The sequence below is a fragment of the Botryllus schlosseri genome, chromosome 1 (genome assembly GCF_051294905.1).
Source record: "Botryllus schlosseri isolate E-star chromosome 1, Bs_hap1, whole genome shotgun sequence".
In the NCBI taxonomy this organism is placed as follows: domain Eukaryota; kingdom Metazoa; phylum Chordata; class Ascidiacea; order Stolidobranchia; family Styelidae; genus Botryllus; species Botryllus schlosseri.
The window spans coordinates 2,217,656-2,236,631 of NC_137236.1; the positions used below are offsets into that span (position 1 = coordinate 2,217,656).

At 38.9% G+C, this 18,976-nt stretch overlaps 1 protein-coding gene across 3 annotated transcripts in view; it reads right to left on the bottom strand.

The window, feature by feature from the left end:
- Positions 1 to 4,460: 4,460 nt before the first annotated feature.
- The window catches only part of LOC145452996 (NACHT, LRR and PYD domains-containing protein 1 homolog), a 182,024-nt gene continuing 167,508 nt past the window's right edge, over positions 4,461 to 18,976 (bottom strand). For 2 of the 3 annotated variants that reach the window (XM_080331965.1, XM_080332588.1), the window contains 3 exons: positions 14,381 to 15,820; positions 13,419 to 13,732; positions 4,461 to 4,614 (listed from right to left, as the gene is read on the bottom strand). In XM_080331965.1, the coding sequence (XP_080188091.1) occupies positions 4,492 to 4,614; positions 13,419 to 13,732; positions 14,381 to 15,820 (1,877 nt within the window). In that variant the 3' untranslated portion in view covers positions 4,461 to 4,491. Of the gene's footprint in view, positions 4,615 to 13,418; positions 13,733 to 14,380; positions 15,821 to 17,914; positions 18,062 to 18,223; positions 18,411 to 18,976 lie in introns of those variants that run through there. The other variant, XM_080331327.1, reaches the window with a different exon arrangement.

Below are 18,976 nucleotides of genomic sequence, written 5' to 3' on the forward strand. Positions count from 1 at the left end.
ACGCCAATGCTTGAGCGCACATTGCGAGATGACCAGTAGCAATCTGCTTCTACTTCTTAAAAGTATGTGGTTGATGTAACGATTTCACTTATGAAATTGATTCAAAATTATACCAGAAACATGTACTGCACTCTAAAAATGATGTGGTCTCAAAATGAAGGGCAAAACGAAAACAAAAATTTGGCTCCAGCCATTTTCTTCAGAACGCCGCCGTAGTGAAGCTGCAATTTAATGAAATTTCCGCAGGACCTTCACGCTTCAGCAGTCATGCAGAGATCGAACTTTATATAGTTGTCAGCCAATGTTATGAAGGAAATATGTCGTACACGTCAAGGTGGTTTAGATACCGCGTTCAACGGAAGATGCTCAGTGAGAAGATTTATGTCAAAATTGGGCCTAGTGTATTCTATTTCTTCAAGACAGAAATAGATGATGCTCAACAATTTTCTTATAAATAAACAACATTTTATGCATAAGAATAGGACATGATTTTAGACTACTTTCATGCAAAATCGCTTACTTTTCACGGATTGGATTTTGAGAAATAGAAAGTGGTTTTGTGTTACGTTTGTATCACTGTGATGTGTGAAATCGTCTCAAAAAATCGCAATAGACATCATGGTAACTGTTGAATCTAATTTCCAAGATTATACAAATTTGCAATAATAATCGTTTTTATTTACTCGCAGAGACTCATCTTGTAATTTACAAAGTAACCGCTAGCGATAAATCACCAAACACTTACGAACGATCGACCAAAACTACTTTTCGAAACTCAAGTACTTACAAAGGTACTTTTCAAACTTGTCACTTTCTACCTCCACTTGAAGTAGTTTTAACACATCATGGAACATCTATTTCTACATATAATTACATGTAAAAATAAATCGTTTCTTCTACTTTTTCAGAATTATCAAGGCCGACTACTTTCACCACATCTACATACAACCGAGACTCGACGCGCAATACTAGAGATGCAAGTACAGTAGAAATTGAGAATGGAAGTTTTTGGTGAACAGTGATGAGCGGATTTGAAATTTCAAAATACAAATCCTCTTTAAATCCAGAATTTAATTAGTCTTAACCCCATGTCCAAATCCGATAACGGCTGAAATTTGTCCAAAAGTATCATGGAAATTGAACAATATTAGAAAATATTTTACAATAATATTATAGGAAATCTATCTAATACCTTGTTTAATTTAAACTCGGATAATTTCTGCAAATCATCCTGCTTGGCCAACAGTTGTATTTGTACTTTAAAGTTGATAAATTCAGCATCAAAAAGTATTCCAAGAAATGCAACGTATGCTACCGCATGAATTCGGTTGAACGATAGATTGGAATCCTGCAAAATAAAAATGTCAGTTACGTCACAATCTGCACCAATAAGACAGACTCAGAGGCACGATCATGCATGGGCAGATTATTGTTACTACTGAAGGCTAGTGCGGGTGAAGCGATGGCTATGATGCTTATCAGTTGGAAAATGCGATGTGATAGAAACACAATCCTTATGTTTTTGAAAGATGTAACCTAACATTTCGAATGGACTTGATAATCAAAGTACAGTGCCGACAATTTTTTTTTATAAATTCATCTTGTAAAAACTTTACTTATAAAATCAGCACAAGTTTTTAGGTTACTATTCTCAACAAAAGCATCTCATCTTCATGACGCTCATCATTACGTCATAAGCTCCATCCTGGCAATACTTCACCGCAAGGTCATCGTTATACGTGCCTAGTGTAGCTGACAGCTTCGTACAGTAAAGTCAGTGAAATGAGCGAAACTTCATTCCAATCATTAGTATGGACTTGTAATCAAAGTTCAATCATCTTGATAGCCAACCTTCATGTCACCTTCAATCCAGTCACCATTTATCTTGATGACATCTTTTTCGTTCTTCAATTCAACAGGATATATTTCTTCTATAGACAGCTTGATAACCTGAATATTATCCAGATGTGAAACTTGAGATTGTGCATTGTATCGATCATCCAACAAATATCGTGACGTCATATCTTACATACAGTAACGACCGCAGCATCACAGATCATCATGTGCTATACTTCTTTGACACGGGTCACATATTTCACTGACGTTTTTGCCCGTGGTGGCATTTTGCTAATTTAGTGGATCGATATCTCCAAAAATACTTGTTTATATGAGGTAAGAAGTATCATGGCAGAATCCGTAGAAAAAGTATAAGTATTGAGACGAAAATATTTTGGGCTATATTGTTGACCTTTAATCAAATCGTAAGCACCCGGAACCGTATTCCTGCATTGACACGAATTCATGAGCTAATTTCGTCTTTTTAATCGTAGTGCGATAATTGACAGTTTCCTGTTGTGAGCATGTAAATCAGAATTACTCCATGGATATCATAGTGAGTCCTTTATTACAAGGGAAATAAAACACTGCAGTCAAAAACGCTGTTATAATTAGTGCTGTGCACAGTGATTCGAGTGCTCAAATCTGAACCGAATATCAATTTTAATGATTCAGTCTGAGTAGTAAAAGTCGATTTTCTCAAGTACCAAAATTGTGCGTTCGTCGACGCTGAAATTACTTCATTGACAAAAATTGTAGTTTTGACAGTATTTTTCACTTTTGAAGCCTTGAAATCGCTATTGATCGCATAGCAGCATATCAAACATATTGCACAAAGCTACGAACGCTACTGGAATAACATATTTTTAAATTCATGATCATCGCCCAAAATTGCCACAAACTGCAATGAAATTTGTATGTTCGAAAAAACACAGAAGTATCTTTATTTTGATGCATGACAACAGGCATTATATTATTTTAGGTGACATAAAAGGTACATATTTGAACTTTGACATATTATATTCTGTTATGACGTCATAACATAACCAGTGATACTCGAATAGTCGACTCGACTCTAAGCTTTATATGTGATTTAGAATTGAATCACTCAGATACTCCATTTTCCCAGCCCTAGTTAATCAGTGAACAATTTTGCTGTGCAATGTCGAAATCATTGTGTTGGCCTGAAAATCAGATGCGCACTTTGTTGATTAGGAGTAGTAATATCCTGTTGCGCACTAATTCATGCACAATTGCACATGCACACATGCACTTGCACACTTTTGAATTTTTACGATGCTGACAATGTTACTTTTTATTCACCCAGTGCGATTTGTAGGGGCACGCGCCGTTTGCTCGCGTAAATATGACATAATTTTATAAAATATTGATGAACAATTCGATCATCGCCAGACTGGCTGGTATGGATCACACCAATATCAAATTTCATTACATTGCATTCATTTCATTCATTGTCAATGTAGTAGAAAGCGATTTCTATTGATAAGGTCGTGACATTAACTCAGCGCTCATATTGCGGCCACCACGCTACATAATCTCCCATCTCACTAAATTCAATTACATAGCTCGATATTGATGACACGGTGCGGATATTAAAACACCATATCAGTGGGTAAATACTGTGCGGATTCGGGATGAAAGAAGTGTAGGACTCTTACAAAAATTATTCAGAATTCACTGGCTGTGTGATAAAATTGTTAGGTTGGTTGAAGCAACGCTGTAAACCAAATTTGGCTTCAAGTCCAACCAGTAGAAGCAAGATTCTTGCTGTAAAAAAGTTTTGAATTTATGATTAAAAAAAATTCAAAGTTTTTCTTTCAACCCCATAAAATTGTTAGGCAATCAGGAGTGATGATGCATACCAAATTTGGCTCAATTCCAACAGCTAGGAGCGAAGTTATTGCCGTAGTAAAATTTCCAATTCCATGATTTTATAGGAAATAATTATAGCTTTCAATACAACATCCATTTTAGTACAATATTTAAACTCAAATACTGTTCGGCACACTAAAGGGATTTAAATGGATTAAGAAGCAAAACCAAATCCGTTTAACTCCCTTCAGTGTGCCGTTAACTCTGGAAAGAGGCAACAAAAAAGTCTCTGAGTTTAAAAATATTCTACTATAATGAATTTTGTATTGAAAGTTATATTCAAGTTCTGTACCACGAATCAGCTACCGGTATTTGAATAAATAATTAGAGAGTTACCTACCGTAAAATTATTTCATTAGAGTCCAAATTTTTCTACCGCAATAACTTCGCTTCTAGTGGCTGGAAATGAGCCACATTTGGTTTGCATCGCCTCTACTGACAGCCCACTAATTTTACGTTGTTGACTGAAAAATTTAAAAATTTAAATTTTTAACGATAAATCCAGAATTTTCTACTGCAAGAAAATCGCTTCTACTGGTTGCAATTGGCCCGAAGTTGGCGTGCAGCGTTGCTTTCGCCAACCTGACAATTTTATAACATAGCCGAAGAAATCTAAAGGTTTTTTTAACAGCCATAATGCAAAGAATGTATGTATAATGCTTTCTATCACGACCATGGCGCCACCAATTACGTGCGATTGTCACGTCACAAGTCTTCGCATATCCACATGAAATTATAGTGGCTTGTTTGTACACAACTAAATCATAGAATCGATCTCACTTCCCAATCCAATTTTCCAGATAGCGATTTAATCCCACGATGTCCGAGAAGTGAACGCAGTGCTACTGCTGAGAACTTATTGTCACGCAAATCCACTTCCTTCACCTGGAATGATGAATGAAATATGAATACAATGTCTGCCAATATCATGTCAAACTAACAAAGCTTTGCACAGACTTATCCAGGGCATATTTTGGAAGCTGAGTATGTTCAACATCATTGCGATCCCCATAATAAAGGCAAACGACTCTAGGTTTAGCGTCACGGTATTTTACTAATCCATTCAAACGGCTTCAATCAATTCTAGGAATACACCGTACTCTATAATTGAGATTACGATTTGATTTCAGTGAATGATGGCTAATTTTATTCACTTTCGATTTCATTTTTGTGAGCGACGCGGCTACAGTAGGATCAACTGTAATTTGTAATTGAGCTTCATGTAATTAATTATAATTTTTCATGTTATTTTAATTGTCATTGAAGGATTTCTATTCTGTGTACTCTTAATTTGATAAAAATTTTACTAATTACAATTCAATTGCATTGTTATTGAAACCTGACAATCACAACATAAAATAATTAGGCCATTAACATGGGTGTTCTATGCTTACCTCGTTAACTAATTCAGCCATACTAAACTGTTTTGCATCCGCCAACTTCAGGTCCAACAGAAAACTTGGTGAATTATAATATAGGCTATTGAACAAAATCTTACTCTTTCATAAATGGACGAAAACCAAATAAACTAATAGCTGTAACCTGTGCTGAACCATTTTCTACACCACGGTCAGCGTTGTTTTAAAATCTCTTTCCAGGCTTGCTGCAGCAATTGTAAAAAGAACTTCAAGTTTTCGACCAAGACTTCATCACGCTAGATCACACATTTGTAGAGATGTTATCCCAGTCTTACCCACTATCTTAGCTTAATTTACTGGGGCCAGAAACTATCCGCATCCTAATGATCATCAAATTCAGTCGAACAGTTTTGAGCAAGTGAAAATGTAACTGTGAATCAAAATTTTATAATTGGTAGTTATCAGGAACTTCTTTACTTTTGCATTTATGTTAATTTTACACACCTTATCGGTATCATCCTTATTGCCTTACTAATTTCATTTAATTCACCTTACTCAGCTCTCAGTATTCGTTTGAGTACATTTCATTGACTATCTTGTATCCTATTCGCTATTAGTCGTTGCCAGTCGCTCGAACTTTTGATTGTTAGTAGTCGCTTATAAAAAATTTCTTTTTTTGTATTTTTCAGACCTACAGTTGTCAGAGAGCACCTCTCTACCGAATCAGTCAGACTTTTACAAGTAATTGAAATTATAATTGCACTTACTTACATGTTTAACAGTAATTATAATTGTAGTCAGGGTTCTAAAGACTCGAGTCACGATTTCCTGATGACTCGACTTGATTCGAGTCAATCTGTGTATTGACTCAACTTGAACTCGAGTCATTACGCATGACTCGAACCGAGTCATATGACTCCAGACTCAGATGGCCAAGATCAACATTTCATTGTAATTTCAAAGAATAGTAAAGTGACCACACAATTGTGATTTCGTCTATTGGTACTGGTACTTGAAAATGCGACCAGAAACTGCTACAAGTTAGGAAATTTAATACATTATGAATGCGAACCATTCGATATCAACAAATTGGGTTATAATAAGTGGGTTACCAAGACTTTAACTGGAAGTTGAGCCGTCAACACAATGACTTGAACTTGAGTCATAATGCCATGACTCGGACTCCACCCTCTGATCGCTGACTTGGACACGGTGGTGAGTTGAAAATGAATCGACTTGACTCGAGAAAAAACTATGAAAATGAGATTAACTTGTTACTCGGAGCCTTTGTGACTAGGTTACAACCCTGATTGTAGTTGTAATTTGATATTTTCAGCATAGAGTAATTTTAATCATAATGTAATTAAAACATGCAATAAAGTAATTGTAATTGAATTGCATTAATGTAATTGATCCAACTCCAGTGGTGGCCCTATATTTAAATTGATACACAGTGTAGGCCTACTAAAGAAAAGATTTCAGTAGCATAAATCTGCTATTATTGTTTGTTTATTTTGAAAAGATTTTGAGCGTACTTCAAGCCTTCCAAATTGTGGACTTCGAGCCATATCTTAGGATTTCTATCCAGACGCAACTTTAACAGTGAAGTTCCGAACATGTCCGGGAAAATCCGGACGTATGGCAATCCGAATGTATACCTCAATCCACAATCGCGGCAATACACGTTCTACTGTTCGGGAACATGTCCCATATTCGAAATAACTTGAAAATTTCAGATAATCATCCGTGCGCACTTTTTTCAACAAAAGTAATGTTATTGTGATGCAACGATGCGTTCAGAAAATATCCACACAGCACTGTGATGATCTAAATCAGTGGTGGCGAAGAAAACGAAGGTTGAGTAATATTCATAGGCCAAATTATACCCACTCTAGTGGCAAAATGTGCGCAGAGTTTACATGTTTATGTAAAATGTATCGCTATGTAGTTCTTCATAGAAGCGAAAACGCAATGCAAAACTGTTATATTCAGGGCACACGGAGAATAAAAAGTGACAAAAATATAGTTCTGATATCTGTTTTCGAAGCGCTTTGTCAGTTTTGGGTCAAACGGTCCCTGAACCCACAGAAACCTGTAATGGGTTTGTATATTGTTGAACCAAATTCCAACGTCACCGTTTATAGTTAAATCTATCTTATTCCTCACAACGTATAGTCACTACAGTTTTCACGACTCCGACTCCCATCGCGAGAAAATTGGCCAAACCCCGACTCCGACTTCACAGCCCTGGTTAAAACCCTGCCATAATCCCGACTCAAATTATCCCATAATCCATGTTATATCGACTTTATTTTGATTACAGACATAGCATACAACGAACGTAGGCTAACCACGATGAAATGATGAACGCTAAACAGCCTTCAAATCAAACGCAATTTACATACTACCCATAATTTTAGTACGCATTGAAATATTTAATTACAAATTCCAAGCAACTTTTCGCCGTCCGTATATTTCGCCCGCGAACCGTCACATGCCAAGGTCTGCTCTAAGATAATCTATAAGCTTTGGGGGAAGCCCTAATTTTCAGTCAGTCACAACTACCAAACCAACCACAGTACACAATCAGCACACATTCATTACATTACTTACATTGTGCGTCCGGTTAGTGGTGTTTTAGCTGGTTGCGAATTTTAAAGGTCATTAGTTCTCGTTGGGGTTGCATTTAAAACAAACGGTGTTTTAAGAAACATTGTCTAAAACATGTTTTATACAGTGTTGTAAACAGAAGTCGATAGAAATAAAATTGTAGAAAGTTATGCCATAGGTGCGTAAATAGGCTACTTTCCAAAAAACATTGTATGATCCGAAGAACAATTACGACCCAATATAGCCGACATATATCGATATTGGATGGTTGGAACTCTAGAAATAGGCGGTTCAACAGCAATAGTACATATATTTCATATTTTCAATTGTGGATGCCAATCCATTATAACGTCACAATTGAATATTTGTGAAGTCGCGACTTGAAAAAAAAAACATGCTTTAAACGAGGGCTTTGTTTCCTATATCATGTTTGTTTTAAATTGATTTTTGTTTAAAATGCAACCCTAGTTTTTGTTATAGTTCTTGTTGTCGGTTTTGAAAGTGAATTTTTCTAAACTTCAAAAATGATTAAATTGGTATTTTCTGTCGATGCTCATGAATGACAAGATTTTGAACATTTTTACTCTTAAAATCACACTATATGAACATTTATTGTTCGACAATAAAGCGCGAAGTGAGAGGTAAGGCACAGGACGGGCCAAGCCTCCTTTATATTAGCGCAATAATTCATCGTAAATAGCTTTGAATCTATAACCGATGTTAATCGAATTAAATTGTCACACTGATCCCGAAAATCTAGATATTGATTAAACTTCTCAATTCTGAAAGTATTCGACGGTAACGTAACGTTGCGCTATACGCCTACAATTTAGCGGCGGTATAGTAGAAAGGTACTTTTAGCAATCAAGAACGTCGATATCGCTATGGTACTGTTTGTAAGTTGAATTTGTAAACGTGCATGTCACATGCTTGCACGGCAGTTCATTTGTCCTAGCAGATCCAGACGAAAGTAAAGTGGGTCATTTTGATTCACAAATGATTTACGACATTACAGAAATTTCTGACTGACTGATACTAAATTTCATAAAATTTGTTTGACAAACGCATTTCCACGCAGAACGTGCATCACAGGTGAGGATAGTTCTACTAGCAGCCACCCACAGTTCAAGTATGTATTTCCAAGCTTACAAAAATCCGGGATAATAATCTCTGTAACTGATATAGTTTCATCAACTTTACTTCTCAATTCTCAAATTCGTCGCCTGCACTACAAGCCTATATTTTGACGGCAGTGCAGGCACACAATCTAACAATCACAATTTGGATGGCTAGTTCCTAATTCGGATTCATCAACGTGAACATCACTTCCAAATGAGTTCATTTCACTCTTGTGATTAGGACAACAATGATGATTTGAAAATTACATCATCACACATTCACACAGGCCGGGTCATGACTGCTCTCCTCTCCAATGAATCAACCTAAAACCTAATCCAGCCTTCAAAGCAATATGTGACGAAAAGCGTATTAGCGGGGGATATTGATTGCCTGTATGTATAACAGCAAGTTTGATTTCAATATCCATTTAGATTATATTGATTGTTTGCTATAGACTAGAATTATATTGCATAGAATTCTAAAATGTGAAGAAATGTCTCGCGGCACCCTTGCGAGACGTGAATGGCACACTAATTTGACGCGGCACACCGGTTGAAAACCACTGCCTAGGCGTTCCTTTACACCAGTGGTTCCCAACCTTTTTCCACCCACGTACCATTTTGAGGTTTTATGCGGTGCTCGCGTACCACATATAAGTTACTCGCGTTTCCACCATTTATGACGTCATACTCACGTATTTGGCCTATGCGAGGTGTATTACCAAATTCTATTAAACTAGGCCAGGGATGTCAAGCATACAGCCCGTGGGCCGGATCCGGCCCGCCAGACGATTTTATCCGGCCCACATAGCAATTATGAGTACATTGAAAAAAGATTATATTATCCATCACACCCACATTAATAAACCAAATTACAACGTCCGCGTTGACTGTTAAATATCTTGTATTCATCACAACGCATATACGCACGGCTTACGCCAGATTATGACTAACGCAGGGGTGGCCAACCTTTTTGCCATTCACGGCCGCATTCCGACCACTCGTGTAGCCTACGGCCGTATTCCAGGGCATAGTCGTAATGAACGAGCTGGACGCCAAATACCCAGGTTAAAGTGTCTATGTACATTTCTGGTGAACTCCGGACTAATCTATTTAATGATAGGCTTACTATGCGCACCCAAATCGCGACTGGTCACTGGTAATGTTAAGGATGGAAGTGCTCATAGTCGCGCAAAGCGCGAAAAAAATTCAGATTCACCACTGAATTTCGTCATTGATATTAGTAGTTTTACATATTACCATAAAACATTTATCCTTTCTCATCCCGTATGATCAGATTCACTGGTATAGAGTTGATATAGGGGTGTTTTCGAAAATTTAAAGCAAGTTATAAATTATGATGCATCCTCGGGTGGGCCAATTGGTATAAGTCACTTTGTAGCATGCTGTTATTTCTTGACCTCCCATCAGGATTGTTGGTATAGTGAGGAGCACACGATTCCGAGCTGATATTTCCATGTGAGGCGCATCATTTTCACTGATGTTTGCGTCTGTATTGGGGGGCTCTGATTGCAAATGGCGCTGCTATATTAAAATCGAAAAACGTAGTTGCATTGAATCGCGCGCAGCGCGAATAAAATTTCAAGATTAATTAAAATCTTTCAAGAAATCGGGATTCAATTCGTAAATTCGAATTGCATGTCGACGGCCGCCAACACATACTAATTGAATTCCGTGTCTACGGCCGCACAAATTCTCTCTTACGGTCGCAGGTTGGCCACCCCTGGACTAAAGCAAAGGGAACACTGAAATATGACTACTTGTATCGCCGGTAATGCCATTGTTTTATTGGTTCTTAACTGTATTCAACCGGACAAACATCGTATTTTCGACAATTTCATTGCTCGCAAATAATGGTGTTGCGACTCGCTAGAATGAAACCCCGACGGTCCGTGTATTATCTATATATGCTTGATAAAAGTATTCCAGCGAGAAGCAATGGCACGAGGCAACATTTTGAATTCCGTTGACTGGTCCGGCAAGCGAGCGATTTCATGACTTCGATCCGACCCGCGATGCAATTAGAGTTTGACACCTCTGAACTAGGCATTATCAGCCAGGGTTAATGGGATGTATGGAATTGTTATTTTCACCACCAGTCACAAGAAGAACAACATAATGAAATAAAAACACACAACAAAAGTCAATTTATTCAATGCGATGGCTGCATTTGTTTATTTTCCACTAGCTTGTCGATGCGTGACATACGTTTGCTTACAGCGCATCGAAAGTCATGTATGGGCGCAACAAGTCGGTTTCGTTTCTTCGACTTGATAGTCATCAGGGATGAAAATCCTTGCTCGCATTCCCACGTATAAGGGGAAATTAGCAGCTGGGGAATAGCGTGAGACGACGGCTTCAAAAAACTCAAAATCAACCTCACCTGAACTAATTACTCCCTTCGGTCGAAAAAAGCAGAATCTACTCGCGTACCACCTGGAAGACCTTCGCGTACCACCAGTGGTACGCGTACCACAGGTTGGGAACCACTGCTTTACACTTTCAATCGACACAAACAGACCGTCTAAATTCGCTGTTACAATTGTTATGCCAAGTGGGCCAAGGACTTGGATCGCACATTCACTGCTGTGTGCGTCGTTACTAGTTTCTTCACATTTCGAAAACACCCCGGTTATCCGGTTGTGAGATGTTCTCCTAATAGTGAACTACCGGTAATCGGCGGAATTTGGTACCATCTTTGGCCGTGACAATTGCGATTCCGATGTGTTTGGTATTTACTAGGCACAACACTGATTCCTGATCACATAGCGATTTTTTTTACAAGTGCGAGTTAATGAATGAACACTATTTTCAAAACATACTATATTCTGATGACAAATTCATATGGTCGCAAATTAAATGTGGAACTGGACAGATTTTCTCGCAACTATTTGTCGGTGAATTTTTGGCGCTCATTGTCCATTATTGCTCACCCTCTCACTCACATCTGACACATCCGACACCATTACATAATCAAACTGATCGGTTGTATCAAATTTGATCGCGCGAGAAAACATAATCAGCATGGATCAACCAAACCCCCGACTTTCGACGAATCGGTACATTGGTGATTGTAATGTAATCCTTGGCGATATTACTGAATTTGGTTTGGTATAAGTGACGAATAATTCGATACCATGCAGCCGAAAAAGGCGCCTTTCTATATATTGTTTGTGGAAGAGACCAAATAGGAAGAAAAAATTATTGTGGTAAGCCGGGCCAAAAGTTTAAACTTATTCTGTGGCGTATTAATTCTGGTTCTAAATTTCGGGCAGTAAAGGATATCTTTACTCGAGATGCTAAGCAATATTTCCCTCTAAGCTGCGCACTTGCGCAATAACGCAGTGCTGACACATTCTCTGAGCACAGAAAATCTAAGCTGCGCACAAAAAATCCGAAGTGATGATCATTTTTTCAGTCGTTACGCACTGCTGTCCAAGGACCGCGCAGTGAGTTGGTGAGTGCACGCAGACTTGTTAAAACTTAGAGGGAACACTGCTGCTAAGTGAATATGTAAATAGCATAATAATATTTTCATATCAATTACTGGGTACATGACTGTTTAGTGTTTATTCACAACAAAACTCACTGATCATGTAAGAATGCTAAGGTTGAAACTGAACAATACAATAATCAGACAGCAATGCCGAAGCTGGAAGTTGGAATCAGCATTCACTCAAGTTTATTAATCAAAGTTTATGTAGACTAAGGGCGAAGGTTACGGAAGCTAGTTCATCTAGGTTAGTTATGATCGTCTAATAAAAAACTTTTAATATTGGCTAATAAACTTTGATATTGTGTCGACCGATAAATGAACATTTGCATAATATCTACTCCGAAGAGTTAATCAAGCCAATGTGACGTCTACCAGCGTCACATATTGCGCACAATTAGCCAGTTTTCGCCGCCCGGCAATTAAATTAGGTCAGTCGTCATACAGGCGTTCGTTGATTAAATCTGAATTAGTCTTTTTGGGATAACGGCTGATGTCTATGGCAAGCCGCTATTTGGAGAGAGAGAGATATGATATTCTTTTTCGCCTACAACATCGAGATGCTTTGACGACGGAGTTGCGATACGGCCCCATGAGGTCATCTAGTCTGCGCCCCCGTTTTTTTTCTCCTCCATGCTATCCGTGATTGCTGAGCGCCTAGCAGGATAGCTGCGGATACCAATTTTCGAGTCTTTGGTATGACCCGGCCGGGGATCGAACCCACGACCTACCGCTCGAGAAGCCGGACGCATAACCATGACACTATCTCGCTCGGTAGCTAATCTTCGAAGTAATACCTTAAGCTATCGCTGTCGGGTTCATGATATCTATGGAAATGCTCCTGATATACTCATATATTATGTATGTTCATAGTTCACTGAGCAGGATGCTACTATATCGTTCCCATCGATATGATTTTGAAAATTGCTATGGTTCCAGCAATAGGCCTAACCGATGCGAAATTATAACCCCGAATGGATTGCTACGAAAAGATGTGAATATTGCACCATATCAAAATGAGATAAATTCCAGATTAACACATAATATAGTTTTCCTACGAAATGAATCATTTGAAAAAGTATGACTCACTCGTATTCGATTTTCCAGACACCTTGCAATGATGCTGAAAATCTTGTCGTCGATACGACAGTACTCTAAATTCAAAGAACGAAGGCTTTGATTCCTTGCTGCAAGCGATCCAACGATGTGAGCTTCATCGCGATTCAATGAGATGTTAGATGCGTTGATGTCGGAAAGACCTTTCAGAAGATTATCGTCGCCCGATTCGTAGATTGCTGTATAGAGTTCCATGCGAACGTATCTGTCTTTGATTTCAGTCTTATCATGAAGTTGGGAACGGATCGATTGAAATAAAACTTGTTGCTTCTGTGTTTGTTTCGAGACTGTCAAGCAATACACAATGTCGTTGTACCGGTATTCGTAATGTATCTTTCCCTATGGTTTACGTAACAATCGAATAATTCACGCGACTGTGATGAGGCAGGGTTCAGATGGAGTCATTGAGCTCTGATGTCTAGTTCACAATAACAAGAGCATTTCATGCGCATCAATATCACATGTTCGACTAAGATCGGGTCCAGAATTCATACCTAAGTGTTGGGGGTTTATTTAGGCTCACCCTCCGGAAGCTGTGTCTTTCAAAAAGCTTAGAAGTGGGCCGTGCTACAAGTCGGCGGATGCGAAATCAAAAATGCAAAAAATCGGCCTGGTGTAAATGACACATTTAGTCGACAGACACCGTAAATACCCGAAACAAACAAACAAACAATGTCACATAATGACCATCGATGGGCCCTGGTAGCGCTCACGTTCAATATAATTTGCAAACTTATGCAGAATTCAGATATATAAGTTTTATTTAGCCGACTGAATGTAGACTTATTTACCAGCCGTGTATAAATTTAAGATCTTTCGACTATTTTACCCCTTCGAATGTGAGAATACCATCAACGTCATGATAAACCATAAGCGACACATAATAATCAATCGGTGCTGCGGCAGAATAGCTGCGGAAAACCATGATTACTCACCGCTGTGAAGATCGTTATTAGATTTCATGTAAACGATGCCTGTAACGAATCTTCGAACCACGGACCATCGTTTCTCGTGTAGATGTTGGCCATCAAAGCGAGAGAACATTTCGAGCTCCATTTCCGAGATATAACTAGCTGCCAGAAATTCCTGCATGCTTTGATGACAGAAGAAAAATGTGAAGTCGCCTTCCATCAAGTGACGGCTGAGGATGTTGTTGCCAGGCACTTTCGTCATCAAATCCTGCACTTCGTCAGCGGAAAGTTTAAAACGACCCAAATCTGCTTTGTAGAATACGACTCGCCCCTCTTTCATGCCTTCAAACGCCATTGCTTTCAATTTCTGGATAATCGAGAGGATTTGCTTTCTGTTTCGGATGTTTTCCACACTCCGTAAGACTAACAGGATCTTGCTGTACAGTTCTGTCACGGTAGACGGAGGAGGTCTATCTGGATCAATTCCCATCACCACTGCTATCAAAATCAGGAAAACCGGGACCGATACTAGTTGTAATAATCGCGGTGACATGATTTCGATCTTCTCCCAGAGATGCTTCCCGTTGTCACAGAGGAGACACGTGAACAGTTTATAAGCATCTTGTGGAGTGAGACCATTGAGTGTGATTATTTCTTCAGGGCGTGCTTGCGCCGGTAATTCGGATACTTTGAATTCACGTGACGAGACGATGATCCTGACGTGACGAAGGATCTTGCGGGATAAGATATTGTACATGATGGTCGCAGAGTTCGCTTCCTGATACGGTTTTATATTTCGGACGCTACACTCCTCAAAATCCCACTTCATTTGATCAAGCCCGTCAAAAATGATAACTGCATCACTTTGATTCTCGACCAGCCATTCGAAAGCTTCATCTTCTTCAGATCTATTTTTGAAGAGGCCGTCGAATAGAAACTTTGAGGGTTTGATGCCGTTCTCTTCTCCCATGTTCTTCAATTCAATGTAATGTATAATTTTTCGTTTGTGTTCATCATTTTCATTCACAGAGTAAATTCTAAGGGCTCTTTGAGCAATTCTACGCATGAGAGTAGTTTTTCCAGATCCTGCAGAAGCGACGATAGCAGTGTAACCAACTTTACCGTCTGGAGGTAATTTCTCAGAGTTCGACATCGATCTCATTATCTCTTCCATTGTTATCAGTTCCCCATCTTTGTCGGGTCGATGGTAAAACCCGAATTCCTCTATCAACTGACTTTGAAAATCTTTTCTTCTAGATCCACGAACAGTTTCGTCAGTTGAAGATTTTTTCTCGGGAAAACAGCCTTTGTAGTAGTCAACAACATTGACTTTCTTCATCTGCGGGAAAACCTCGAAGTCAGGTTCGTGAAGAAATTCATTCTTGAAGTCTTCACGAATTCCACATGCCGTTTCCTCACGAGTATTGTCGTTTATAACCTCTATCAATTTCTTGTAATTAACGCCTGCAGAAAATTTGATTAAATTAGAAAAAATATCAAAACTGGCACGTCATCTCGCTAATAAGAAATTACTACAAATGGTATTTTCTTACACTACGACACTGTCCTCAAACTTAATTGTTGTGGTTACATCAGTATAACGGCCGCTTTAAACGAGCCAGAGATTGAGTGTTGTTCAATGTAACCTAAAACAGTTACGATATTCCTCCGAAATCTAATCCTGGCTACGCTTATGAACTTGATTGCTATCTTCTCGCCCACCATTATCACCAATGAATCATCACAAATATCTACCTAACCCTGTAGTAGACCAGTCTCCCTTAACGCTATAAGATTCCTGCTGCATGTTTTTCCAAGAAAACTGAGCCGCTGTCCGCAATGTAGTTGTTGTTGTTGTTGCCGATATGGTTGGTCGAGTTATTAAATTGTGACGTTGCAACCTTGACAGCGGCTTAACTGAAGGTCACGGAATGGTAGTAGGACGTTCATTGATTGCGTATCAATTGGTTTGTAGATCAACATTTCGTGGCCCTGGAGCATTTGCCATGTCTTCAGAAACCGAAATTAAAATGTGAAAATGAATGCCGCGACGCGGGCAGAGATCCGGCGCGACTACTAATTAAACACGGTGTAGTGCGTGAGCCTGATATCATAGAAATGTTGAAACAAGCAAATTGGAGGGACCTTGATACAATTGGCGATGCAGGACCGTAACTGCACTTCGTCAGCCCCCCCCCCCCACCTCCCCCGAAACATCGTTGGTATTAGGCCCTCCTTATAGTGATATCCCCGAATTTTGGGGACGCAGTCCATCCGGCTGTACATTTGAGGCGCTATTTATCAGCAAGTTCTGTGGACTGTTTGGTAAGTCGCAGCTTCAGTCGTCTAGACTCATGAAAGGCGAAAAAAATTTATAATTCATTATTGAATCGGTCAATATGATTGGGAATTGCATACATATATTGTTATCAATTTTTTATTTCCTCCCTGCTCAAGTAATCAGATTTACTGGTAGAGCTGAGTAAGGTGACTAGAAAAATGTAGGGGTCGTTAATAATGCTAAAACAACTTCGGACAGACCCGTTACTATAATAACTTCATTGCATGATGTTATTCCGTGACCTCCTGTCTGCTGTCATAAGATGCTGGCAAATAATTGTTCCCTGCGGGATGTCATTTGTCATGTAGGATTCAAATTGCTTGGACAGGAACATTCGGCGCTATTCATTTGGCGGCTATATGGACAATCAGACGAAGTTTTTTCAAAGTTTTTGGTCAGCATAGAGGCAGTCATTTTCGGCCAAGGATTTCTCGCTGGCGATCGTTCTGGCGCACTTCTCGGAGTCGCATGTGACATGGCCTAAAAACACATATGTCTTGATGTATTAATTTGTTGTTTTCCTGAAAATCTCTCTTTTCCGCGGCATTTCGCAGCGAGTTACCAATAATATCCGCCTCACACAGGGAAATCCGGCGCCAAGCAGTCAATGCATTATTCCCATACACCGTATAGTCATAGTAGTTATTGTGACGAATAATAGCCATGCAGGCACAGTAGCGAGTAGTCTGCAAACAACATTCTAGTTTCGATCACAAGCGGAACAGCAGCAAAGGAAAAGAGATAGTTAACACTATGGCTTGTTCATATTCATGCCCTTGCTTACATCAAAAAAAAGAGGATGATTGCTTTAGATCAAACAAATGAAAATATATTAGAGGATGAAGTGGAAAGAGATCGAAGCAGAGCGTGAGAGCATGGACTGTGATGTTTGGAAATACTGGAAAAGAGAAAACCGTTTTCCTCATATTAAGGCATCTGCTCAAGAACTCGCAGGCATTCTAATTCTAATCTAATTTGGAAAAACTGTGTTGCTCTAATTCTAATCCTAATCTAATTTTGAAAAAACTGTGTAGCTATAACATATGTGTTGTATCAGCATACTGATACTACAGAAGCCAGAACACTAATGAAATCTTCATGACTTCTAGGCCTGGCCAAACTTCTCCACATATTTTGAACTTCATTGAAAAGGTTCCTTCAGCAGACCATTCTCCCAAATTTACAAACCGTATTGAATGAAAGAGCATTATACTCACTTTGAAACCCAGAAGATGTTTTTCCTTCAGCGCTGTTAATGTTGTAGACGAGCTTGTTTACATTGATTTGATCTCTGGCCACGACGTTAACAGGGCTCTTTATGAATTTCAGATTGACATTTTCTCCCTCTGCCAAAGTTGCGGATCCTAAGAAATACATTATTATTGTACTGCCTGCCAGGTTCCATATAATTTATTCCCTTATAACAAAATAATATGGATTCTATTTAAATAACTTCACAACTGTTTCAGATGGATAATATTATCATGTATTATAAAAAGTGTGAGCTCAAATACTAGGCTACTTACCGCTTATTCCGGGGGCCATTGATATAGGCTTGACATAAGCAACACCATAATCGTTATCTTTACCCCCTTCTGCCATGGTAGGCTACTGATAACGTGGTACTAATTAGCTACTTATATGACAATACAGAAAATATATAATAGCATTCTATGTTGAATCCGTCGAATTTCATATTCGATAACTCTCTTTTCAACATTCATAACCTCCCATGCCATCAAACTGTCCGTTGGGATAGCCAGCATTCTTGCTGCCATTTGTTGTGATATGACTATAAGGGGGCACGATATTTTTCACTGTCATAAAGGAGGGCGATGGGCATGTCTAAAGGATGAAAACCACTGCATCACAGCATTGTCCTTAAGCCAGGGGTTATTGACCTTTATTTAGACACGCCCCCTTTATGCTCAATTCCAAGCCGTAGAAGCGGAGTTATTTCAGTTTTCCTTTGATAATTCTTGGATTATCCACCGATCCAGGATAATCCTAGAATTATCAAAGAAAAACTGAAATAACTCCGCTTCTACGGCTTTGAATTGAGTCGAATTTGTTTTGCATAGTTTTTGAAGACAGCCCAACAATTTCATGGGGTTGGCAGAAAAATTTGAAATATTTTCTTTTGCATTTTTAGCCCTAGACTGCTCAGGTGAGATATCGTTACACGATCGGTGCGGTGGGGTCAAATTGACCCCCTCAGATAATATGCTTTTTGTCTTACCAATTTCGCTATACAGCTGTCTAATAACGTCTAGCATGAC